Source organism: Dendrobates tinctorius, unplaced genomic scaffold (assembly GCF_039654945.1).
Source record: "Dendrobates tinctorius isolate UK_male_01 unplaced genomic scaffold, ASM3965494v1 ptg000143l, whole genome shotgun sequence".
Taxonomy (NCBI): domain Eukaryota; kingdom Metazoa; phylum Chordata; class Amphibia; order Anura; family Dendrobatidae; genus Dendrobates; species Dendrobates tinctorius.
The window spans coordinates 30,971,835-30,998,922 of record NW_027361810.1 but is presented as its reverse complement, the minus strand read 5'-3'; the positions used below and the strand labels follow the sequence as shown (position 1 = coordinate 30,998,922).

The 27,088-nt window shown below is 45.3% G+C and overlaps 1 protein-coding gene across 1 annotated transcript; it reads left to right on the top strand.

Annotated features, from left to right (window-relative positions):
• The first annotated feature begins 617 nt into the window (after positions 1-617).
• CD302 (CD302 molecule) lies at positions 618-27,066 on the top strand. The gene is given in 7 exon segments (XM_073545226.1): positions 618-684; positions 4,912-4,954; positions 4,956-5,032; positions 5,239-5,275; positions 5,277-5,359; positions 25,951-26,213; positions 27,052-27,066. Coding segments are annotated over 7 exon segments (585 nt in total).
• The last annotated feature ends 22 nt before the right edge of the window (positions 27,067-27,088 follow it).

Sequence of the window (27,088 nt, the reverse complement as noted above, 5' to 3'; positions counted from 1 at the left end):
AGATGCTGGATACCTGCAGCCACCATTAGAGGGAGCACAGGAGTCAGATGGTACAGGTATACATTAACCTTAATCATAAAGATAATAGGCTCCATTTAGTGGTGGCAGCAGGAAGACAGAATTATATCTTGTACACTGATTTCTATGCAGAAACCAGGACTTCAGAATTAGATAGATTAAGAAATAAATGAATGACTATGATGAAAAGTGGAGATTCATTCAAAGATGAGTGAGGGCACATGTGGCTGGTACTTTTAAGTGGTCTTTAAAAGACATGCCATGGGTACTCATGTTCAAGAATTCCAGTTTCTGGCACAGGGCAGCACAGTGGCTCAGTGGTTAGCACTGCAGCGCTGGAGTCCTGGGTTAAAATCCCGCCAAGGACAACATCTGCAAGGAGTTTGTATGTTCTCCCAGTGTTTGCGTGGGTTTCCTCCGGGTTCTCCGGTTTCCTCCCACATTCCAAAGACATACTGATAGGGATTCTAGATTGTGAGCCCCATCGGGGACAGTGATGATAATGTGTAAAGCGCAGTGGAATTAATGGCGCTATATAAATGAGTAAAATAAATAATTATTTCGGTGCATTTTGGAAAGTTTTAGCAGAATACGCAAGTATGGGTCTTACTTGTCATGATCATCACAATTTGGAGAAAGTTGGAGATCCAGTGCACCCAGCCAAAGGTCGGGGCAATTTGCACCGCCCCAGAGCACCCAGTGCTACTTCCTTAGGCTATATTCACATGTCCAGTAATGATCCATTAGAACTGATCCAGCAGTTGGGAAAAAATTTGTGCAGACACAACTTTTTAGTCCGTTTTTCAAGAAACTGCTGGATCCATTTTTTTCTAAAACTGAAGTCTATGGACAACGGATCCCGTAATTAGCCATCCGTTATTCTCCCATTTCTAAATATCCATTTTTCGTTTGCTGGATCCATTAGAGATAGAAGACAATGGATGGCTAATTAACGGATCCATTGTCCATAGACTTTAATGTTAAAAAAGGACAACTTTTTTGCCAATAGATTGCTGCTGGATCCGTTCTAACAGGTAATTACTGGATATGTGAACGTAGCCTTATTCTTTGGAACTTTTGCACCCAGGGCAAGCAGTCGTGTGGTCTCCCCATGCTATGCCCCTAATGCGGATCTCCCTTCATGAGAGAAGGACCTGCTTCAGCCATTAGACTACTTATTCCTTATTTGAGGGGTTTGCGCCAAAGCCACAAGTGGAGGCAACAGGAAGGAGAAGTATACATCCTTCCACTATATTTCTTTTTTTTCTCTCATCAAAAACTGCATCTAAAGTTGCAGTGGTATTGTTGTGTGAAATCAACCTTCTCAAAATTCATGCCAAATCTATATTACACTGTTGTAATAACGAAGTCTTAGTGTGTACAGCAGCAAGATGTTCCTTGGGTTTGGATTGACTGAACATGTATGTGTCCTGTATGGGGAGAGGAGTTAGCTGCAGACAGGCAACTCTGATGGCAGCACCAAAATATTGAAATTCAACATCGCAGATCCTCCTTATTTCTCCAGCATCGTCCATGTGCTGTGATTGTGCAATCACTAAGGGGATCCATCCTTTGGAACCATCAAATCTAAGAAGAAGGGGATATAGTTCTACTGCCATTTCAGTCTTTCCTTACCTAACTTGTCCAGGGTCAATGGGGTCCATGCTGTAGTGTTCTGCACGGTCACGCAGCGAGGAGCTTTGCAGGAAAAAGGGCACAAACCAAACGATCTAGCAGATCTGCAACCCTTTCAAAATCAATGGGGTCCAATGGGTCAGACCTCCCTTCACACCATAAAGTGATGGCATATCCGTTAATGAGAAGGGAATATCTTCTCAACTAACACTGCCACTTTTTAATCCCACTAGCCAAAAGGGATGAGGCCAAACCTTCCTGTAAGGGCAATAGCTTCTTCTGTAGCACGTACAGTATGTCCTTGCCAATAGCTGAACAAAACATAGCTGGAAAGAGGTAGAAGTCCAGTGGCGCAAGGTCGAGTGAATAAGGGAGATGTGGTAGAATTTCAAAGCCACAAGAGAAAGCTTCCATTTGGGCAGCATGTGAGTTGTGAACTGGTGCATTGCCTTGCAGAAAGCGGACACCTTCTGAGCATGTCACGTCTCTTGGTTTTGATGGCCTCCCGCAATTTCCGCAGCAGTGAAGCATTGTATGCCCCAGTCATCATGGTACCCTTTTCTAGGAAATCCATCAATAGTACTCCGTGCTGGTCCCAAAATACTGTGAGGATCACCTTGCCTGCCGAGGGTTGGATACGTGCCTTCTTTGGAGGCGGTGAGTCAAGATGCTTCCAATGCATCGATTGGACTTTAGTCTCAGAATCGTAGTGATGGACCCAGCTTTCATCCTGTGTGATCAGTCTCTTGAATACGTCCTCCTGGTTTCCATGGCACATCGTCAATAGAGCCTGCGAGCATTCGACTCGTTCCTGCTTCTGGAAAGGTGTGAGCAGCGAGCGGATACCTTATGCATGTGAAGATGGTCTTGGATGATTTTTACCACGGACCACACATTAATATTGACATTTTGGGCTAGGTGGCGAATGGTTACGCAGTGATTTTTCAAAGTAGCGATCTCCACTTACTGCATGGTGTGTTCATCAATAGCAGAGTGGGGTCACCCTGGAATTAGAGCTGTTTGCACCAAAATCCAACCACATTTGAATTGACGATGCCAGTTTTTGATGACATCATATGATGGTGAATCATCACCATAAACCTCTTTCATCTCATCGAATGTCTCCTTTGGTGTACGGCCTTTCAAGTAAACGAACTTGATGAACTGCTCTGTATTCCACTGGGTCCATTATCAAACCTCACACCATTTCGGCACCTGTAAAGTCAAGACTGTTTGTTATCAGTTCTGAGTTGCAAATTGGCACGTAACCTATAGAGACTTATATTATTACACATGTGGCGGTTTCAGCGTTCTGTGATAAATAGAAGTGGGACAGGGAAAATCTTTAATGAACAACCCTCATATAAGACTATTCAACCTTTTCCCAAAAATATCAAAAGTATGGATTTACTGCTTCTGTGTAGTCATAAATGATCCATACTTGAATTCCCAAGTCTCCTGGAACATTTGAGAGGGTTCTAGGAAAAGGGGTAAAACCTCCAAGAAGTGATGGTCAATCTCACACAGTCAAAAAAAAAAAAGCTTTCCGGAAAGTAGAGCATCCACCAATTTCCTTGCACTGGTATGCTCAGCCACCTAATAGCAAATTAATAGGTGGAAAACATGGTATGGGGGTGCAGGCTGTAAAAAAAAAAGAAAAAAAAAGGACTAGATAGTAACATTTTCAACAGCAACGTTTCCTCTATTGCGGATTACTTTTTTGGTCATAGTTGAGAGCGGTTGCAAACCTAGTCTCCTGGTCTGGAGGACCGGACCTGGCCTGTGTGACACCAGCCACACTCTGCTTGTGATTACTGGGTGATGACAGCATGTCAGAGCTGTCGGCTATTATCACCTCTACAAAATGTAAAAATTAAAAAAAAAAAAAAAATTGAGCTTGGTTTGAGTTGGTACACATGCAGCATATAAATGCATGCTCACATGGCCAAAAAGCATACAAAACCTACAAAATAAAAATTTAATTATAGCAGGGGTTTTTTTCATTTTGTCTTTTGTAGGTTTAAAATGTAAACATTGAAAAGTGTGGTCATTCATGGTCCCAATCACCCGAAACTCAATTAGCAAAAAAAAAAAAAAAAAATGTTGTTTCCCATCATTATAGGGGGATCTAAAGGATTTAGTAAGCAATTTTCAATTAAGACTACTTAGAAAGCCATCTACCATTTTGTTGCTGCAGAGTATCTAAGTAATTTTTCTAGCGGAGCGGTGTGCAAAAATGTTAAACAGGGTAAGCTCCTGCTCAATTCTGACAGCTCTCTTCTTCAGCTTCCCTTCTCTTAATGTTATCAATTCTTATAGAACTAATTTTTGGACTTCCATGCGCTGCTTGACAAAATACAGGATTCCAATTATAGTAGAAGATTAATCATTTATTCCCAACGCGTTTCAAATTAAGAACTACTTCTTCCTCAGGGGATATTTGTCATCCCCTGAGGAAGAAGTAGTTCTTACTTCGAAACGCGTTGGGAATAAATGATTAATCTTCTACTATAATTGGAATCCTGTATTTTGTCAAGCAGCGCATGGAAGTCCAAAAATTAGTTCTATAAGAATTGATATATTAGCGGTCACTTGTCTGGGCATTGGACGTGCAGCAGCTGACTACCAATTGTATATGCCTGATCTCTCCTATAATAGGTGAGTGGATTTCTTTTAAAATTTTAACATTAACCCGGATAAGACCCTATTGCGCTTTTTCTTGTTCCTATAGTGTACTATATTGAACTTCTCTTAATGTTAGAAATAGTAAGAGGGAGGGGGTGTACATGGATCTCCAAAGCATGAAGAGGAGAGAAAGTGTCTACAGTCTCAGGGAGGGCAGAAAACAGACTACATGAAAGGAGGAAAGAACATTTAGGGGGGGTACACAGATTTCAGCATGGAGAGAAGAGAAAGTGTCTATAGTCTCAGGGAGGACAGGTAACAGACTATAGAAAAGCACACAAAGAACAATTGGGGTGCACACTGATCAGCAAAGAGGAAAAAGTGTCTACAATCTCAGGTATGACGGAAAAGACTAAAGGAAAGCACATTAAGAGGAATTACTACAAAGAAGCTGTGGCATATTATCTACTGAGAACTATCAGTTCCAATAGATCAAAATGATCTTTGAAGCCTTTTCTGACCATTAACTCATTTAATTATAGAACTTTCTGCAACAAAGCTGCTACATCTGAACATGTTCTGTATCTCCCAGCATTAAGCTGACCCGCTTCTTTTTCTGTCCTTCTCCCTCAGATATCGGGGCTGACATTACAAGCATCAGTTCCCAGGAGGAAAACGTTTCTGGTTAAAATGTTCCTAACCCAATAGAAAGGTCCCACAGAAGTGTTACTGGGCATGTTCTATGACAGCAATGGCAAGTTACTGGTATATGGTTATAGCCAGTATGTAGAATATGCCATACAACGAGCCATATATAGAAATGTACATATTTGTGCCAAGGATGTGTAAGCTGCCATTTCCCAATCTCACAGACCGCATCAGATCCTGTCGGCGGCACTAGACATACAATGGCCACGAACAGTAACTTGCATATAAACCTCATCATGTACGTTTCCACAGACAACTCGCTAAAATGGTACAAGTCTGATGTGACTTATGAATTGGAGACAAGCAAAATCAGCCGATTAAGAATATAATCTCAACACTTGTGTGAAAATGAACACAGAGCGGCCAGTGGGACGTCATGGACCAAAACTGCAGCAAAACCTGATGCCTGCGGTTTTGCAGCGTTTTTTTGCACTAACTCATTGCTTTCTATGGGTGAAAAAAAAAATAAGCTGCATAAACAACGTGTGGACATAGCTCAAGGTTGTGCTAGTGCAACAGACTTTGCTAGCATTTCTGACTGATTGTATCTATCTGGACTGCTTGCAAATATCACCATTATGACAACTTTAGGGAAATTTACACAATTATCCATGACCTTGTAAATATACTGTGTACAGTGTTTCCCAATAATGAACACACAAAAAGCCCTGAAATTATGTTACAAAAGTCGGTAATTAGACTTACCGGTAATTGTATTTCCAGGAATCCATCCTGACTGCACCATGGAGGACGTCCTTCTTATCCTCATTGGGACAGAAAACAATGGGAGGTTAAAAGGACCCTCCCCTTACCACCCTTCAGTACCACATGTGGATGGATGCAAAGAAAATTTTCTTAAACAATCTTATACAAACCTTAGGTCACGAGTATAGAATATTTGCAGTAGGGAGGGAACTAGTAGTGCTGTTAGGATGTATTCCTGGAAATACAATCACCGGTAGGTCTAATTACCGTTTTCCAGTTCACTACCTGACAGCACCATGGAGAAGTACCAAAGAATGATAGTCTAGGGCGGGACTACTGCATGAAGGAAGGCTAACTGCCCTGAGACTACGTCCAGTTTATAATGTTTAGAAAAGGTACTAAGTCTAGACCAAGTTGCGGCCCTGCAGATTTGGTCTGCTGATGCCCCCCCTCTTTCTGCACATGAAGTGGCCATAGCTCTAGTAGAATGGGCTCTGAGAACGTCCAGGGGAACTTCCCTGCGCTTTGTAGGCTAGACTTATCGTGTATCTGATCCACCTAGCGATCGTGGATTTTGCTGCCTTTCTACCTATATTTGGACCCCCGTACTGTACAAAAAAATTTTTGTCCTGCCTCCAACCCTCCGTTGCTTCTAGGTATTTGAGAACAGTCTCCCTAACATCTAGGTTATGATAGGTTCGTTCATTCTTTCGGGTTTCTAGGGTGTTGGCAGAATGAGGGAAGAACAACTTCCTGATTTGAGTTTGAGACAACCTTAGGGAGGAAGGCTGGGTCGAGCCTCAAAACTAAACGATCTTCGAACACTTGTAAGTACTGGTTCTGAATGGATAAGGCTTGTAGTTCCCCTAGTCTTTTTGCTGACGTAATAGCAACCAAGAAAGCAGTTTTGAATGAAAACTTGCTAATATCCATACAGTAAGGTCCATATATATTTGGACAGAGACAACATTTTTCTAATCTTGGTTGTAGACATTACCACAATGAATTTTGAACAAAACAATTCAGATGCAGTTGAAGTTCAGACTTTCAGCTTTCATTTGAGGGTATCCACATTAAAATTGGATGAAGGGTTTAGGAGTTTCAGCTCCTTAACATGTGCCACCCTGTTTTTAAAGGGACCAAAAGTAATTGGACAATTGACTCCAAGGCTATTTCATGGACAGGTGTGAGCAATCCCTTCGTTATATAATTCTCAATTAAGCCGATAAAAAGCCTGGAGTTGATTTGAGGTGTGGTGCTTGCATTTGGAAGGTTTTGCTGTGAAGGAAACTTGCGTTCAAAGGAGCTCTCCATGCAGGTGAAACAAGCCATCCTTAAGCTGCAAAAACAGAAAAAACCCATCCGAGAAATTGCTACAACATTAGGAGTGGCAAAATCTACAGTTTGGTACATCCTGAGAAACCCCTTCACAACAGCCAACCAAGTGAACAACACTCTCCAGGAAGTAGGCGTATCAATATACAAATCTACCATAAAGAGAAGACTGCATGAAAGTAAAAGCAGAGGGTTCACTGCACGGTACAAGCCACTCATAAGCATCAAGAATAAAAAGGCTAGACTGGACTTTGCTAAAAAAAAAAAATCTAAAAAAGCCAGCACAGTTCTGGAAGAACATTCTTTGGACAGATGAAACCAAGGTCAACCTCTACCAGAATGATGGAAAGAGAAAAGTATGGCGAAGGCGTGGTACAGCTCATGATCCAAAGCATACCACATCATCTGTAAAACACGGCGGAGGCAGTGTGATGGCTTGGGCATGCATGGCTGCCAGCGGCACTGGGTCACTAGTGTTTATTGATGATGTGACACAGGACAGAAGCAGCCGAATGAATTCTAAGGTATTCAGAGCCATACTGTGTGCTCAGATCCAGCCAAATGCAGCCAAACTGATTGGTCGTCGTTTCATACTACAGATGGACAATGACCCAAAACATAACGCTAAAGCAAACCAGGAGTTTATTAAAGCAAAGAAGTGGAATATTCTTGACTGGCCAGGTCAGTCACCTGATCTCAACCCAATTGAGCATGCATTTCACTTGTTAAAGACTATACTTCAGACAGAAAGGCCCACAAACAAACAGCAACTGAAAACCACCGCAGTGAAGGCCTGGCAGAGCATCAAAAAGGAGGAAACACAGCGTCTGGTGATGTCCATGAGTTCAAGACTTCACGCAGTCATTGCCAGCAAAGGGTTTTCAACCAAGTACTAGAAATGAACATTTTATTTACAATTATTTAATATGTCCAATTACTTTTGGTCCCTTTAAAAACAGGGTTGCACATGTTAAGGAGCTGAAACTCCTAAACCCTTCATCCATTTTTAATGTGGATACTCTCAAATGAAAGCTGAAAGTCTGAACTTCAACGGCATCTGAATTGTTTTGTTTAAAATTCATTGTGGTAATGTCTAGAACGAAAATTAGAAAAATGTTGTCTCTGTCCAAATATATATGGACCTAACTGTATCTTCTGATAGATCACATGGCCGTTTTCACAGTGCATTAAGGACTAGATTAAGATCCCATGGTGGAACCGACCTCCGTATGAAAGGCTTCAGTCGCTGTACGACTCTGGAAGACCTAGCTATCCAGGGGTGCAAGGACAGAGCAGAGTCAAAGAATACACTAAGGGCCAAGATCTGCAACCTCAGGGTACTGGGTCTAAGGCCTTTCTTGAATCCTGACTGCAGGAAGTCAAGAATTTAAGGAATGTTTGGATGGGTAGTATCTACTGGCCCCTCTCCACAATAACTGCAGAATAGTTTCCATATTTTGTCGTAAATGGCGGAGGTCACTGGTTTTCTACTTGCTTTAAGTGTTGAGATCACCTCCTCAGACAGACCTCTGAACTTTAGGACCTGCCATTCAGGATCCAGGCTGAGAGTTGGAGAGCGTCTGGGTTGTGATGGATGACCGGGCCTTGGTGGAGATCTTCCCTCCTTGGCAGTAGGATGGGGTCTTCCGTCAACATCTTCCTCAGCAGAGGAAACCAGCTCCTTTTCAGCCAGAAGGGCACCACTAAGATAACTGTCGCCCTTTCGTCGTGTATTTTCCTGAGAATTCTCTGAATCAGAGGAAGAGGTGGGAATGCATACAGTATAAGAGGCCTTTTTCCCATGGCTGGGATAGAGCATAGAGTCCTGCTGAACCATCCAGAAGATCTAGGGAGAAAAAGGTTCTGACTTTTGCATCGCCTCTGGCGGCGAACAGATCCACGTCTGGTCTCCCCCAACGTTGGCACAACATGTTGAACACATCGTTAATCAATTCCCACTCCGTGGAGACTACTTTCTTCCTGCTCAGAAAATCTGCCACCTGGTTTTTGGCTCCTTCTAGATGTACTGCTGAGATGGATAGGACAGATCTTTCTGCCCATCTGAAGATCCACTTTGCCAGATGCTGTAGTGATGGATGCTTTGGCCCTCCTTGGTGATGCAGAAATGCCACTGCCATTGTGTTGTCGGATAAAACTTTTAAATGCTTGCCTTTGACCGGAGACCGAACGTGGAGAAGCACTTTCCACACTGCGTATAACTCTCTGAAATTCGAGGACTTGGCCTTTCTCTCTGGGCTCCATTCTCCTTGGAAGTATCTCCCTTCCATGTGACCCCCCCAGCCTAGCTGACTTACGTTGGTGGTGGTGATGACACACGGGAAGAGAATCCACAGAACGCCATTCTGGAGGTTTCCCGGAATGGTCCACCAACGCAGGGATTTCCTCACCCGAGCGGATAGGGACATTCCCTTGTCCAGCGAGAGCTGGCTTCTGTCCCAAATTGATAGGACCGCCTTCTGTAGTTCTCAAGAGTGGAACTGATTCCACCTCACGCAGGGGATGCAAGATGCCATCAGTCCCAGAATCTTCATTGCTTCCCTGATAGAGCAGCAGTTTCTTGCGAACTGGTGAATCCTTTCTACCATCACCGTCTGTTTTTCTTCTGGTAAGAAAGATCCTCTCAGATGGGAGTCTAGCAAGACCCCCAGAAATTTTATCCTTGGCTCTGGGACCAGGTTCGACTTTTCCCAGTTTATGATCCATCCTAGATTCTGCAGTGTGGAGATCGACATATGGCAATCGGCCCTGAGTTGATCTTTGGAATTGGCCACTACCAGGAAGTCGTCTAAATAAGGTATAATTGTGATGTCGCGATTTCTCAGATAGGCGTCCACCTCTACCATTAGTTTAGTAAACACCCTGGGGGCTGAAGCTAGGCCGAAAGGAAGACACCGAAACTGGTAGTGACGGACCCTCCCCTGAACTCTCAGGCCAAACCTCAGATATCTCTGGTAGGATTCGTGAATCGGGACGTGATAGTATGCACTTTTCAAATCTAAAGTGCACATCACCATATCCTTATCTATGAGGGGTATTGTGGACCTTATGGACTCCATCTTAAATCTCTTGTACCTCCCCATTTGTTTAGGGGTTTGAGATTTATTATTGTCCTGATTTCTCCCGAAGGTTTTTTTTTTTTTATCAAGAAAAGGCTTGAGTAATGACCTCTGCTTTTCTCCTGAACGGGAATCGGGACTATAGCCCCAATTCTTAATAAGTCCTGAATGTCCGACCACAGTCCTGAATGTCCGACCACAATCGGGGAGGTTGAGGGAAGGCAAACCTCTCTGGGGGTAGACAGGCAAACTCTACCTTGTAACCTTGGGAGACGGTCTGTAAAACCCACGGATTTTGAGATACTTTTTCCCAGCCTCTCAGGAACCCTCTTAGCCGACTCCCTATTCTGACGGCGTCATTCCCCTTTCCCTTGTAGTCTGACTTCTGACTAGGTCGGGGCCAATGAAAGGGCTGGTATTTCTTTGGCCTCTCCTCCGGGAACCCCTTCTTTTTATCTTAGGCCTTTCCAGAATGTCGTCCAGAACAGGCCTGAAAAGGGGATGGAGCAAAGTTTATTTTTAGATTGAGTGACCCCTGACCAGGTCTTTAGCCAAATAGCCCTTCTAGCTGCGTTGGACAATGACCCATTCCTACATGCGAATCGTACTGACTCAGCCAATGCGTCAGCCATGAAGCTGGTCACTAGCTTCAGGAGGGGCAAGGATTGAAGAATAGTGTCTCTGGGAGTCTTGGCTCTTAAATGCTCTTCCAAGTCGTCCACCCATAAGTGCATTGAGCGAGCCACCGATGTCACGGCAACGTTGGCCCATATTACGGCTGTTGAGGTCTCCCAGGTTCTTTTCAGAAGCCCATCTGCTTTCCGATCCATAGGCTCCTGTTATGAATGGGTCACTGAGGAGGAGAGCAGGCCCGAGCTGAGCCACAGAACACCAGAGAGGTTGGCAACTAAGCGGATTGCAGACCCCTGATCCTATCTACACAACTAGCAGTAGCCGTGGAGCGTACCTACGATGATCCTAGTTGCCTCGGCACAGCCGGAGAGCTAACTACGCCTAAAGCAAGAAAGGGGAAAGCTAAACTGCCCCAGAGTAGACCCCAAAGGAATAGATAGCCCCCAAACATATATTGTCGGTGAGACAAGATGAAAACACAAACGCAGATAGGAAAATAGGCTGAGCAAATGATGGGGCCCACACTGACTAGACAGGACAGGAAAGGATAGATACTGTCTGCAATCACGCACAAAAAACCCTGCAAAATGTCCAACACGACTAATGCACAAAAACCCTGAAGTCACACGACTTCGCCTCCCACTATATCAGTACTCTGGTAGATTCTGAAAGCAAAGCAACAGAGACCAATATACCAGGAGGGAAAAACAAACTGGCATAAGCAGCAACATATGGTGGTGATGCAGCACAGCCCCAGCCGGAGCTGGCCGACCTGCACAAAGCAGGAATAGACAGAACCTGAACAAATGCAAACAGAAAAGCAAATGAATCACTTAGCTGGATAATGCAGGGAAAGAGCTGGATACGTCAGACCTCAGGAGGCAAGGCAGCAAAAATCACCAGCAGGGATAGAGGGCGTCGGCTGTCTTAAATCCCATTCTGAAGCCTCAGATCTCCAATTGTTGGTGGTAAGCCTCTGTCAATCAAATCAGCTCCACTACCTCCAGTAACCACCAGATGGAGCACAGAAAGAGAATTCACAACAGGCTCATTCAGACTGGAGGAGTCCTCAAACGGGATAGAAGTTCTTTTCGTCACCTTGGCCACGGGAACATCTATTTTGGAAACATCCTCCCAGGCCTTGACATCATCTGCATCAAAGAGTAAATGGAGTCTGAAGTCTCTTGGGATCACCAGCCTTTTTTCTGCATCCTCCCATTCCTCCAGGTTCATGGAGCGGATGTGGAACACCCTACTCATCTGGGAACGTAGACCACCAAACATCTCGTCCTGTACAGAGCGGGCTTTTGTGGTTTCCTCCACCTGCATAGTATCACGCACTGCACGGAGTTCATCTGTGTCCTCGGATAAAAAAATAAATAAAAAAAAAAAAGGTACCGCTTGGACCTCCTGCATTATGATGGATCTCATATTGGCCATTAAGGTTTGTTCCTCTCTGACAATCTTCATAGTACAAGCATCACAGAGGTGCTTCTGCCAGGTCTCGGGTAGCTTAGCAGTACAGATAAGGCATCTTATTTTTACCCGATTTTTTGCTATCCTTCTTAGCAGCTGTCAAGGGAGGTTTCTCCCCCTAGACTACAGAGTACAGGCTGTGTTTCTAAATGTAGGGAAGGGGGTTAACGATGGTAAAGCTTTGGAAGCCTACTCACATGCCCCTGGCTTTGTTCTGAGCCAACCTCTGCTTTAGTGGGATCCTCCATAATAGCTAATGGAAGCGGTCCCTGTTTACAGTAGGGTAGCCTGCACGCCACAAAGGACCCTATTTATACGGTATCCTCCTGTAGCGCCGGCCTCCTGGAACGCACACTGGAGCTGACCGCAACCCAGAAGTCCTCTACCCGGCCTGCACAGGTGACGCTGCCTCAGTATAGACTGATGCCGACTGCGACCCAGAAGTATAAGTGATACACAGCCGGAAGTGCGCATGCCCGGATCCACCGCTGGAACGCATGCTGGCCCAGACCCGCCCCAGGAACCACAGCATGCTGGAGGCAGAGCATCCTGAGCCGAGCGCCCCCAGATAGGGGGAAGTTGCCCGATCCTCAGGAGCAGCGCTACACTGAGGTAGGCTGAGGAGCCCTCAGGAAGGGTGTCAGCCGCAGATCTCTTGAGGTGGGAAGGGAAGGCTGGGCCCCCTGATCCTCACCGATCTGCCCGGTACAGCCAGGAATAGGAGCTCTCATCGTTCCTATTCTCAGTGGGACAGGAAAAAACACTGAAAGGTGGTAAGGGGAGGGTCCTTTTAACCTCGCATTGTTTCCTGTCCCAATGAGGATAAGAAGGATGTCCTCCATGGTGCTGTCAGGTGGTGAACTGGAAACACTTATTTTCAAACTTTTAATAAAAATATAAAATAACAGCAAAATATTTTTTTCTCTCACCAGATATTTCAAAAGAAAGCAGGATCATTGGTAAGATAGCAGTGTTTTACTGTTTTTGGATCAAATCATTAAGGATTCTGAATCAAAATTGAAAAAAAAAAAATCTCAATTCTCAGTAGCAGTAAATCAACTCTGGCCATAAGTGTTGCATATAAAGATGACTAGTGATGAGCGCCAGTACTCGCTACTCGAATTTGCATCGGACTATCTGGTGCCATTCTAGAGCCCCCCAGCCCACATGTTTTGCGGCTGTTAGAAAAAAAACAAAAAACCACCATGCGGGGGATTGCCTGTGTATGGCAGGCAATATCCATATGGTTTTTCCCACTAACAGTCAAAGAGCATGTGGGGCCTCAAGCATGCCGTATGAGCACCCGTGATATGTACCCGAGCACCTTCGCTCATCTCTAAAGACAGCCAAACAGATAAATCATGCAACATTTTGGGCAAATTAATACAATGCAGCCATATAGGTCTCTATAAGAAGCCTATCCATTACTAATCCTAGTTATACAGTAAATAAAGACACAGCAAGTATAAAGTCTTTATTTAGAAATAAAAGACCGTTTTAAATAAAAATCCAAAACAGTTATACTCACCTAAAGCCTAATTCCACCGAATCCCTTGTCTCCTGTAATAAAAAACAAATATCCCTCACCTGTCCATCATTCTCTGCTACACCGTAATCGATGTCTGGGGGATAAATAGTTTACCACCTGGACAGTGGCAAGATGCGACCGTCCAGGCTGAGAACCACTGGGGAATGAGCTGCTCTGTGACATCGAGGTTATGGCTGATCAGTGAGGCTGCGTTCCCAGCCAGGCTGAACTGTGGTGACCTCAGCACCATGGGGGGGAGAGTCAGTGATTAGGTAACCTAGAATCACAGTGATCCACTGTGAACTCACTGAGCTGAACTGTGGGGACTTCATCACTGACTTTCCCACGGTGCTGAGGTCACCGCAGTTCAGCCTGGCTGGGAACGGCAGCCTCAGTGACCGGTAGTAACCTCAATGTCACCGAGCAGGTTATTCGCCAGTAGTTCTCAGCCTTGACGGTTGCATCTTGGCACTGTCCAGGATTCAAGCTGTGTGCCCACGTTGCTTTTTTTAAGCGTTTGTGCAGAAACGCTTAAAAGCAGCTTCACATTAAATTGCATGCGTTTTTGGCTTTTTGTGCCAATGCATGCATTTTAAACCGCTCGGGAATCGCTTAGCGGCTAAAAACGCAGCATGCTCATTAATTTCCGCATTGCTGAGCGTTTTTAGCCATTTCCAATGTTCCCAGAAAACGCGCGGAAAAACGCATCAAAAACGTGCGTCTTTTTGTGCAAAAACGTGCAAGAAACACACGGAAATAAAACACGCGTTTTCTGGGAAGGGGATCAGTTTCCTGAGCGTTTAAAAACGCTAACGTGGGCACATAGTTTGAGGCTATTTATCCCCCAGTCATCGATTACAGCGTAGAACAGAATGACGGAGGGGTGAGGGACAGTGATTTTTTTTATTACAAGGGATTCAGTGGAATTAGGAGTTATACTCACCTAGTGTTTTTTTTGTTTTATTTTTTAAATAAAGAAGTGCGTTGTTTTATTTCTAATAAAGGACTTTATTCTGGCTGTGTCTTTATTTACCATACAACTATAGGATTAGTAATGGATGTATTTTATAGACGCCTCTCCATTACTAACCCGTGGGCTTGATGTCACCTGACAATACAAAAGGTGACATTAACCCCACTTGCCACCGCTACAAGGCAATTGGGAAGAGCCAGGTAAAGAGCCAGAATTGGCACATCCAAGACTAGTTTCACACTAGCGTTACCGGGCACAGCGCAGGTCCGCCACTAAGCGCCATGCCCCCTCCGGTCAGCTCCTCCTCCGATCGCATGACACTGCATGCGATCAGCGTACCCTATACTTAGCGATGGGTACGCTGGTCATGCGCTGGTACACTTTTGCCCATGTATCCGCCCTTTTTGCACTGCGCCGAGCGCACAAAATTGCAACACAGTGCGTTTGGCGCACGTTGGCGCAGCGCAAAAAGGGCAGATGCGCGGGCAAACGTGTACAGCGCACTACCAGCGTACTCTATGCTAAGTATAGGGTACGCTGATCACATGCAGGATCATGCGATCAGAGGAGCTGACCGGAGGGGGCGGAGCTTAGCGGCAGCCCTGCGCCCGGTAACGCTAGTGTGAAACTAGCCTAATAGATGTGCCTTTTCTGGGCAGCTATTTTTAGGCTAGGGGTGGAGTGGGTCAATATCCCTGTCCCCTTACCAGCCTGAGAATACAACTCATCATTCTCCTCTGCTCATGCTGATCGCTGGCAGAGCAGAGGAGAATGATTAGATCCATCTTCAGCACCTGGCACCAGGGAACAGCGCTAACCTTACCTCTGTTTCTCAGGCACCAGTGCGTGTGGCACACATTATACACACATGGACATCTCCGGTACCAATTTGTCCAATACCGGAAATACCAGGACATGTGAGACAGTCCTTAAAGGGAATCTGTCACCCATATTTAGTGATGATATGTAAAGATATCATTAAATTGTGCGTCACATAAGGATTCTAGTAAGGCTTTTGATTCCCCCCGACCTCACACCTTTGAGGCATAAATACCTTTTTTAGCTTGTTGGGGATGCATACATATTGCCACGGTCCAGTCCGATGGGCGTGGCTTAGTAGTCTTCTCTCCCTCCCCCTCGGCTTGCTTCACGCAATCTTTGTCTGTGAATTCCACAGACGCCGTTGGTTTCCGCGCTTGCGCAATGTAAAGGCCCCCGGCGCCTGCGCAGTATGCTTTGCCCAACTGTGGGCGAAGCATAAAATCGCCACTGCGCAAGCACCGGTATTTTCCAGCGTGGTCTATGCCCCGGAAGTCTTCACATGAAGGACACACTTCCCGGGGCATAGACCGCGCTGGAAAATACCGGCGCATGCGCAGTAGCGATTTTATGCTTCGCTGTTGTGAGTTCATTTTCCCCTTCATTACTGAGGCCCGAGGAACTCCCTCTTCTGGTAAAAGAAGGTAGTGAGCCTGATTGTAAAACACCTGAGGCTGATGATTGTGACTGGCTGAGTGGAGTTACGGACTGGATATAATGCTGCCGACGCCCTACTGCCCTGCGGGTGATTTCTCTGTGGGATCCTTGGAGACCAGTCTGAATTCCTGCTCCTCCAAAGCTAAGTTTGCTGCTCGGCCTTTTGCTTTTGTGCTTTGACTTTGTTTTTGCTTTGTTTTTCTGGATTTCTGCCATTCCCTGCTGGGGTGTGCTGAATTCATTTAGCTCTGTCTTCTGAAATTACCTGAGTGCTGATTCAGTTTTTGAAGCCTAGCTGCTTCAGGGCCTTTTTTCATATCAGCTGGTTGGCTTATGTCTTTGATAGGGTTTTGGCAGATTGCAGACAGCAGCCTTCCTGTCCTTTGCTATCTAGGTAGTTTTGGGGCCCCGTCTTTGCTCAGTCTATCTTTCTGTCTGTGTTAGTATTTTCATCTTGCTTCACCGTCATTATATGTTGGGGGCTGCCTTTTGCTTTGGGGTCTGCTCTGGGGCAGTTTAGATTTCCCCTTTCTTTCTTTAGGCCTATGTATTTCTCCGGCTGTGATCGAGGGGTCTAGGGCATTGTAGGAACCCCCCACGGCTACTGCTAGTTGTGTTGATAGGTTCAGGGGTCTGCAATCTGATAGTTGCCAACTTCTCTAGGTTTCTGGACTTAGCTTGTATTTCTGCTTTTGCCTCCTACGGTGACTCATTCATAACACTTCGCCCACAGTTGGGCAAAGCATACTGCGCAGGCGCCGGGGGCCTTTACATTGCGCAAGCGCGGAAACCAACGGCGTCTGTGGTATTCACAGACGAAGATTACGTGAAGCAAGCCGAGGAGGTGGGGGGGGGGGGGAAGACCACTAAGCCACGCCCATCGGACCGGATCACGGCGATTTGCATGCATCACCAACAAGCTAAAAAGCCGGATTACTTACCGGTAATGCTCTTTTAATGAGTCCACGACAGCACCCACTTGGACAGAGGGATCCGCCCATAGGAACAGGAAACCTACAGAGATAAAAGAGGGCGGTCCGCCTCTCCTCAGTTGGATTTTAGAGTACCCAGAGGACCGCCAATTATTAGGCCATTATATTATTTAATATTCAAAAATAATTTTACATCTAAGGTGGTGTATATACAATATGTTAACTTCTAGGGAGGGTTAGTGAACGGGTGCTGTCGTGGACTCGTTAAAAGAGCAATACCGGTAAGTAATCCGGCTTTTTACTCTTCGCCACGACAGCACCCACTTGGAGAGACTTTCAGAGACCTTCACCTGGGAGGGACCACCGTGCCGAGGACCGCTCTACCAAAGGCTAGGTCAGATGAGCATGATAAATCAAGCCTATAGTGGTTATAAAAGGTAGAGGGCGTAGACCAAGTTGCAGCCTTACATATCGACTCGATTGCGACATCTCCCCTCTCTGCCCAAGAGGAAGCCATGGCTCTGGCGGGTCTGCCTCGATACCCTCCGGAGGATCTTCATTGCTCATGGAGTATGCCAGACTGATCGCATCTCTGATCCACCGAGACAGGGTACCCCTTGTGACCTCATATCCCTTCTTTTGGCCCTGAAAGGAAATAGAGCCCTACTCTTCCTCCAGCTCCTAGACCTCTCGATGTATTGTAATACTGCTCTTCTAACGTCTAGCGTATGAAACTTTTCTTCTTCTGGGGTAGAAGGGTTACTGAAAAATGAGGGGAGGTGAATCTCCTGTGACCCATGAAACTTCCCTGCTACTTTTGGTAAGTATGAGGGGTCTGGTTTTAATATTAGCTGATCCTGGAATGTCAACAGAAAAGGGGGTTCTATTGAGAGTGCTTGTATGTCGCTAACCCTTCTAGCTGAGGTTAGTGCCACTAATAGTGCTGTCTTGAGAGATAGGTGCTTAAGGGATATTGAGTCTAATGGTTCAAAGGGAGGACGTGTAAGGGCCTCTAGTACCAGATTTAAATCCCACGAAGGAACCCTGGGTATGTGTACCGGTTCACTCCTCTCACAGGCCGAAATGAATCTGGCTATCCATCTATTGCCTGCCACATTATAACTATAGAGGGCCCCAAGAGCCGATACCTGGACTTTTAGAGTGTTAACAGATAGGGAAAGATTTAGGACTTTTTGTAGAAACTCTAGGATTGATGTTATCGAAATTTCTCTAGAGTCAGGAGCTGTGTGAAACTCTAAGAATTTCCTCCATACCCTGGCGTAAATTCTTGTCGTAGCCAGTTTTCGGCTCTGTAGGAGAGTATTGACTAATCTCTCAGAGAATCCTCTTGCTCTCAATATCTCCCTTTCAAGTTCCAAGCCGTCAAGTGGAGATTGTCCACTTGAGGATGGAACAATGGCCCCTGCGAAAGGAGCTTGGGGGTTGAAGGAAGCACCCAAGGGTCGGTCACTGACATTGGAGACAAGAGAACCATGGCCTCCTGGGCCAGAATGGCGCTATTAAGATTATTCGTGCCTTCTCCGCCCTGATCTTCCTGATCACCTGCGGTAGTAGTATGATTGGGGAAAATGCGTATGCCAGCTTGAACTGCCATGGGGTTTGAAGGGCATCCAGAATTTCCAGATCGTCTCTGATATTTAGCGAGGCGAATCTTTGCACCTGCCTGTTCTCCCTGGTGGCGAAGAGATCTATTTGGGGAAGACCCCATATTGACACAATACGTGTGAATATTCGCCGGCTCAGGCACCACTCCCCTTGCCGTAGCGTATGGCGGCTTAGAAAGTCCGCTTCTGAATTGTCTCTCCCTCTTATGTGAAGGGCCGAGAGAGACAAGAAATGTTTTTCGGCTAAGGACAAGATCTTTCTTGCGGAAGACATTAATGCTACTGATCGAGTCCCGCCTTGCCTGTTCAGATATGCGACCACTGTGGTGTTGTCTGAAAGTATCCTCACGTTTTCCCCTCGTAACTGTGAAAGAAAATGATATAATGCATGACTAACTGCTTTCAGTTCTTTCAAGTTTGAAGAATCCTGATCCTCACTTATATCCCACCGGCCATGGGCGATGGTGCTTTCCATATGAGCTCCCCATCCCGTGGGGCTAGCGTTAGTAGTAATTATACGGGAGGGTGTTATTACCCATGGTACTCCTCCCGATAAGTTGTCCTCCTCTAGCCACCATGCTAGGGAGGTTAGGACCGTCCGAGAAAGGGTCATTTTCTTTGTCAAATTCCCCCGGTCATGGGTTTGTTCTAAGAGAATTTGATGCTGTAATTTCCTTGTGTGGAATTGGGCCCGCCGAACTGCCGGACTGCAGGAAGTAAGGGACCCCAGGAGGGACATTGCCTCCCTTAAGGATATGTGTGGCTTGTCTATAGCTAACCTAACTTTCGTTTTAATTGCTGTAATTTTTACCTGTGGCAGCAGACATTTTTGGTTTATGGAGTCTAGTTGGAGACCCAGGAAGGACTGAACTGACTGTGGTTCGATTCTGGACTTCTTGAAGTTTATTATCCAGCCAAGAGCCTGCAGGGACAAGATTGCATCATCCACTCGTTTGTTACATTGTCGAGTTGAATTCCCGATTATTAAAAAATCATCTAAATAGGGTATTATCAGAGAGTCCTTCTGGCGTAAGAAAGCCATCACTTCCAGAATCACCTTTGTAAAGACCCTTTGTGCGATGGAAAGGCCAAATGGCATGGCTGTGAACTGGAGGTGTTGTATGGTGCCCTCGAGGAAGACCGCCACTCTGAGGTATTTCTGTAACCTGTAATGGATGGGAAGATGATAATAGGCATCTTTCAGATCCAGGCCCGCCATCATACAATTGGGAAAAAGGAGCTTAATTGCTGATCTAATGGATTCCATCTTAAATTTATGATTTATTATAAATCATAGAATCGTAGAGTTGGAAGGGACCTCCTGGGCCATCTGGTCCAACCCCCTGCTCAAAGCAGGATTCGCTAAATCATCCCAGTCAGATGTCTGTCCAGCCTCTGTTTGAAGACTTCCATTGAAGGAGAACTCACCACTTCTCGTGGCAGCCTGTTCCACTCATTGATCACTCTGTCAAAAAGTTTTTTCTAATATCTAATCTGTGTCTCCTCCCATTCAGTTTCATCCCATTGCTCTTAGTCTTTCCTTGTGCAAATGAGAATAAAGTTGATCCTTCTACAATGTGACAGCCCTTTAGATATTTGTAGACAGCTATTAAGTCTCCTCTCAGTCTTCTCTTTTGCAAACTAAACATTCCCAAATCCTGCAACCTTTCCTCATAAGACAGGGTTTGCAGACCGGTCACCATTCTGGTCGCTCTTTTCTGAACTTGCTCCAGTTTGTTGATGTCTTTTTTAAAATGTGGTGCCCAAAACTGGACACAATATTCCAGATGAGGTCTGACCAAAGAGGAGTAGAGGGAAATAATGACTTCACGTGATCTAGACTGTATGCTTCTGTTAATACATCCTAGAATTGCATTTGCCTTTTTTGCTGCTGCATCACACTGTTGACTCATATTCAGTCTGTGATCTATTAGTATACCCAAGTCTTTTTCACATGTGCTGTCACTTAGCCCTATTCCTCCCATTCTATATATGTTTTTTCCATTTTTATTGCCCAGATGTAGTACTTTGCATTTCTCCCTGTTAAAAACCATTCTGTTAGTTGCTGCCCACTTCTCCAGTTTATTTAAATCTTTTTGAATCCTCTCTCTCTCTTCTCTAGTATTAGCTATCCCTCCTAGCTTTGTGTCATCAGCAAATTTAATCAGTTTATCAACGATTTAGATGAAGGAATTGAGGGTAAAGATGTTGAACAATACAGGGCCCAGGATAGAGCCCTGTGGTACCCCACTTGAGACATTCTTCCAACTGGATGTGCAGCCATTTACGACCACTCTTTGGGTCCGATCACTAAGCCAGTTATGAATCCACCTAACAGTTGCCTTGTCCATTCCATACTTAGTCATTTTTTCAATAAGGATTGTATGAGAGACTTTGTCAAATGCTTTGCTGAAGTCAAGATACACTATATCTACAGCATTTCCTTGATCCACCCAATCAGTGATACCGTCATAGAAGGAAATTAAGTTAGTCTGACATGACTTATTAGTTACAAACCCATGCTGACTCTGTTTGATCACTTCATTCTTATCCAGGTATTGACATACATGTTGTTTAATAATTTGTTCAAAGATCTTTCCTGGTATAGAAGTCAGACTCACCGGCCTATAGTTGCCTGGGTCCAGCTTCTTCCCCTTTTTGAAGATAGGAACAACATTTACTCTTCTCCAGTCTTCTGGCACTTCTCCTGTTCTCCAAGAATTTTCAAAGATTATGGAGAGGGGTTCAAAAATTTCTTCTGCTATCTCCTTCAGTACTCTGGGGTGTAATTCATCTGGACCTGGAGACTTGAATTCATTTAGGTTAGCTAAGTGTTTCCTCACTATCTTTCTGTTTATAGATATCCTGGATTCTTCTATTCCCTTAATAGGACAGTGAATAACAGCTGATGTTACATTTCCTTTGAGAGAAAACAGACGCAAAATAGGAATTTAAAAGTTCAGCCTTCTCAACATCCTGTCTTACCATTTCATCATTTTCATCCTGTAAAAATCCTATAGCATCTTTGACTTTTCTTTTACTTTTGACATATCCCCAAAATCCTTTATTATTGCATTTGACATCTCTTGCAAGCCTCAATTCATTTTCAGCTTTAGCTAATCTGATTTGTGCCCTGCAGGTTCTGCAGACAGCATTATATTCTTCTTTAGATATGCCTCCCTCTTTCCATTTTATAAACATTTTTTTCTTCCTTTTTAGCATGTGCTTAAGTTCTGTGTTCATCCATCCTGGTTTCCTTAAATGCTTCCTATTCTTCCCTCTTTTCGGAATTGTTAACAACTGTGCTTTGAGAATTTCATTTTTCAAGATTTCCCATCCTTCCTGGACATTTTTGTCTTTAAGGATATCCAGCCATTGGATCCCTCCAATTCTCTTTCTGAATCCCTTAAAATCTGCCTTTCTGAAATCTAACCTTGACGTCTGAGTCTTCACAGGTCTTCCTCCTCTAGTTATCCAAAATTCTAAAATAGCATGGTCGCTACCTCCTAGGGTCCCAGCCACTTTTACCTCCTCAACCATTTCCTCCCTGTTTATAAGGATTAGATCCAAGGTAGCAGTTCCCCTTGTTTTCTCCCTTACCTTTTGGAAGATAAAGTTGTCAGCAAGAGAGGATAAGAATTTCCTTGACCTGTTAGTTTTGCCTGAGAGAGATTCCCAACAAATGTCTGGATAGTTGAAATCTCCCATGACAACTATGTCATTTTTTGGAGAACTTGGCCATTTGATGCATTAAGAGTTCATCCATATCTTCAGCTTGCACAGGCGGCCTGTAGTAAATGCCTACAATGGTGTCCTTTCCATTGTTCTGACCTTGTATTCTTACCCAAACAGTTTCCACAGAACTCCCAGTCTCTGAAGCTTCAATCTCTGTGCAGATATATGCGTTTCTAACATACAATCCGACACCCCCTCCTCGTTTATCAAGTCTGTTTCTTGCAAATAAGTTGTATCCTTCTAGTCTTGTATTCCAATCATGTGAATTGTCCCACCAAGTTTCAGTGATTCCAATGACATCATATTTCTTTTCCTGTGTTAGTAGTTCCAAAACATTTTAGTTTGTGATTGGTTTCTCTTTCTCCAATATTTTTATTAATTAGATTCTTTCGTCTTTGTTCTTCCTTTCCACTTCTAATAGCAGAGTTCTCAATAGCATTTGTCAGGTGTGTGACTTTTTCTGGTCTTTTGCTTCCCTTCCCATGTTGTTCTAGTTTAAAGCTCTCCTTACAAGTGTAGCAAGGCGACTTCCAAATACATGTTTTCCAGTCTTCGTAAGGTGCACCCCATCTCTAGCAAGTAGTCCATCGTGTAAGTAGTTCACTCCGTGATCCAGAAATCCAAATTGTTGCTGACGGCACCATCGACGTAACCAGTTGTTCACCTGCAGAATCTTATTCCACCTCCTTGTTCCATGGCCATCCACTGGGAGGATGGAAGGGAAGACCACCTGCGCTCCCAGTTCTTTCACTTTCTTGCCTAAGTCTTCAAAGTCTCTGCAGATGGTTTCCAGGTCGTTTCTTGCGGTGTTATTTGTCCCCACATGTAGTAGCAGGAATTTAGCTTCCTCAGGTTGATTATAGTCCTGAATGAGCCATCTGGTTTAGGCATCAGAAAGAGAGTGGAATAAAATACTCTCCCTTCCTGTCCTTTAGGTACATGGATCAAAACTTTTTTGTCCAGTAAACTAAAAATCTCAGTTTCTAGGGCCCGCTGTTGGATTGGTGAGCTAAGGGATGTTATGATGACTGAGTTACAGGGTACATGATGGAACTCTAATTTTAACCCTTCCCTGATAATACCCAGGACCCAAGGGCTGGCTGTGACTTTTTCCATTCCCAAAGGAAAATTTTTTATCTCCCTCCTACTGGAGGGACTGGCTCTTTAGCTCCTATCCCTGCGGAAGGAGGTTCCCCTAAACATGGCCCCTTTGCCTTTTTCTTCCTTCGTGGCCCAGCGATTTAGATTTTCTGCTGGTCTCCCTCTGCCAAATGGTCGTCTCCTAAACGCTCTTCTATAAAATGGAAGAGAGGGGTTAGGGAACCTTTTTTCTTTCCTTCGCTTTGGTAAGGATTTCATCTAACGTTTTCCCAAACAAAAACTCACCCTCACAAGGTATGGCACAAAGCTTTGCCTTGGATTGGGTGTCACTTTTCCAGCTTTTGAGCCATAGGCTCCGTCTGGCATTAAGCCAGCTGTTCTGGCTGCCATGTGCAGTGAATCAGCAGAAGTGTCTGCCATATATGCTGCTGCGCCACGGATCAGTGGTATAGCGACTCGTAGCTTGTCTCTGGAAACTTTCTGGTCTATTTGCTGGTCTAATTGATCGATCCAGTCCAGCATAGACCGAGCCGTGCACGTACTAGCTATTGCTGGTTTAAACGTGCCCGTAGCTGCCTCCCATGCTCTTTTTAGTGAGGCATCAGTTTTTCGGTCCAGTGGGTCTTTTAGAATCCCTGCATCTTCCACTGGAAAGGCCGACTGTCTTGAAGCGGAGGCGACTGCTGCGTCGACTTTCAGGACCTTAGACCACGTTGATAATTCCTCATCGCTGAAGGGGTAGCTCTTTTTTGAGGCCGAGGGGAGATAACCTCTCTGGTCCTGCTTCTCCCATTCCTTTTTAATCAAAGCTTTTATAGCTGGTATAACCGGACAAGCTCTCCTCTTTCTGTTAGACCTGCAAACATAATTTCTTGTGTTGTTTGAGGATCTTTTGTCTCGGTGCATCCCATTGGGTTCCTCACCGATTTAACTAGATTGTCCATGTTGTCTAACGGAAAACATGAACGCCCTTCCGTATCAGAAGATGATGTGGATGCATTGGAACTGTCAGAGGCTACTGCTTCGTCCTCATCCGTATCTAAGCTAACTGTAGATGGCTTGTTAGTCTTAGTACTTATAGTGCTGCTAGCCTGGGTTAGGGCCTGTAATTCTTCCCTTATTGTAGCCCTTATATCTGTTGTTGAGGCCTGCTTTGCTGTTTCATTGATGCACTTTTTACATAGCCTCTTTATACGAGTCCGGAAGAGGACGTGTACAGAGGGCACATTCCTTATTTTTTGATTTTTCCTTTCTCTTAGCCTACAGCATAGCAGAAGAGAGAGAGAGAACGATATATATCAGCTTGATAGGCAGAGAGTCGTCCACTCACCCAGAGAAGCTGTAGGTATCGGCTCAGGCTGAGAAGGCGGCTTGTTGGCGTGGCTTCTATCCGAGGAGCCTCGACGTGAGTGATCCTTGGCTGCCGCTGAATCACCTGCCTGGGGATACGTGTCCTGTCTTGGGGAAGACATGCTTGCACGCTCTATCCATATCCCCATGGTCTTTTTATAGCCCCTTCATTTACCCGGTACCTCCCCCCAGGTGTGCTGCGGGTGCAGTTAATTAGCATGCGACCAGCCTGAATTACAGCCGCCGGCGCAGCAAACATTAAACCTTTTTTTCCCCCTGGAGGGGGCGGGGAGTGTTCCTCCATGCCTAGTCTCGCGTGGCTCTCTGAGACCGCGCATGCGCTGTGCACTGAGGAACCTCCGGTAACCCAGAAGTTCCTCCTTACCTCCTGTCAGCGCTGCATGTGCGTCCTCCTAGACGCTGAAGCCCCCGGAACGCCCGGGGATTTACCGCTTCCCCTCGGTTCTGCACTCCCACACGGACCGGGATGGCTTCTCTCCAAAATCCCAGTGGCGTGTGTATCATCAGAAAACGCCCTGTCGGCCCCACCAGGTACCGGTGTTTCTTATTGCGCTGCTGCTGCCCAGACGAGGAGGGAGCCGGATCCCAGCACTCAGTCGCTGCTTCCGGACCGGAACCCCTGCTGTTCCCGCAGATACCGCACAGGCGGTTCCTTGGCCCAGGTATGATCTGTAGAGAATCCTGCGGTTCCCATCGGAACAGGAAACCAACTGAGGAGAGGCAGACCGCCCTCTTTTACCTCTGTAGGTTTCCTGTTCCTATGGGCGGATCCCTCTCTCCAAGTGGGTGCTGTCGTGGCAAAGAATAAAAAAGGTATTTATGCCTCAAAAAGTGCAGGGTCGGGGAGTCAAAAGTCCTAATAGAATCCTTAGGGGACACACAATTTAGTGATATCTTTACATGATATCACTATATATGGGTGACAGATTCCCTTTAAACAGATTTCATTGTAGAATCAACATACACAGCTTGTTATTTTTTTCATTTACAGATTGAGTAATCTTTTTGGCTTTTCTGATTGCTACATTTATCATAATTACACTAGCTTTATCCATAGTAGTGATATTCTTTCACAAGAGGAGAAACTGGTTTAATAGGCAAAACAGCGCCGGAGTTCTCCTGTACAGCGATGATGCAGTTCTGGTGGACACTATGGACAGTGAAGACTACCTGAAAATTAAGCACCCGTCACACACAGCGATCTCGCTAGCGAGATTGCTGCTGAGTAACAAGTTTTGTGACGCAACAGCGATCTCACCAGTGAGATCGCTGTGTGTGACAGCCATTAGCGACCGGTCCCCCTGCCGGTTATCGCTGATAGTCCTGGAATAGCCAGGTCATTTTTTTGATCGCTGGTCTCCTGCTGGCCAGCACGCATCGCTGCATGTGACAGGCGGGCAACCAGCGATCAGCACGCTGGTAACTAAGGTAAACGCAGGGTTTCTAAGCAGCACGCAGCACTTAGAAACCCGATGTGTACCTTAGTTACCAGCGCTGATGCAGGGAGCTGGTAACCAAGGTACACATCGGGTTTCTAAGGGGCGCCCGATGTGTACCTTAGTTACCAGCTCCCTGCATCAGCGCACTGGTAACTAAGATACACTGCGGGTAACTAAGCAACATGCGTCGCTTGTTACCCTCCTGTCGCTGGTCCTGATCGCTTGTGAAGCTGCCCGTTTGGCAGGTCACCAGCAATCATGTAGCGACACCAGCGATCCTGACAAGGTCATATCGTTGTTGGGATCGCTGGTGCGTCGCTATGTATGACGGGGCCCTTACAGATCTTAAACAAAAAGTCACTGTCAGCAGGGTGTTAAGCATGAACTAGTGATGTGCAAACATGCTCAGATATGGAGTTATCCATGGGTGCGCTCAAATATGTTAAGTCCAAATGGCTGCATGTCTCGCAGCTGTTGAAAAGCCACGAGACATGCAGGCACAGTGTCCAACATTATTAGAGTATGGCAAAGTCACTCGGTTAGCACCCGCAGATAACACTATCAGAGCATGTTCGCTCATCACTAGTGTGGACTAAACTTGTTTTTGTGCAAGGTTCTGGCATTTATAGTATTTGGGTTTTTTTTGCATTTTGGTTCAGACTCATGGAGGATAGAAAGGAAATAACATTAAATAGG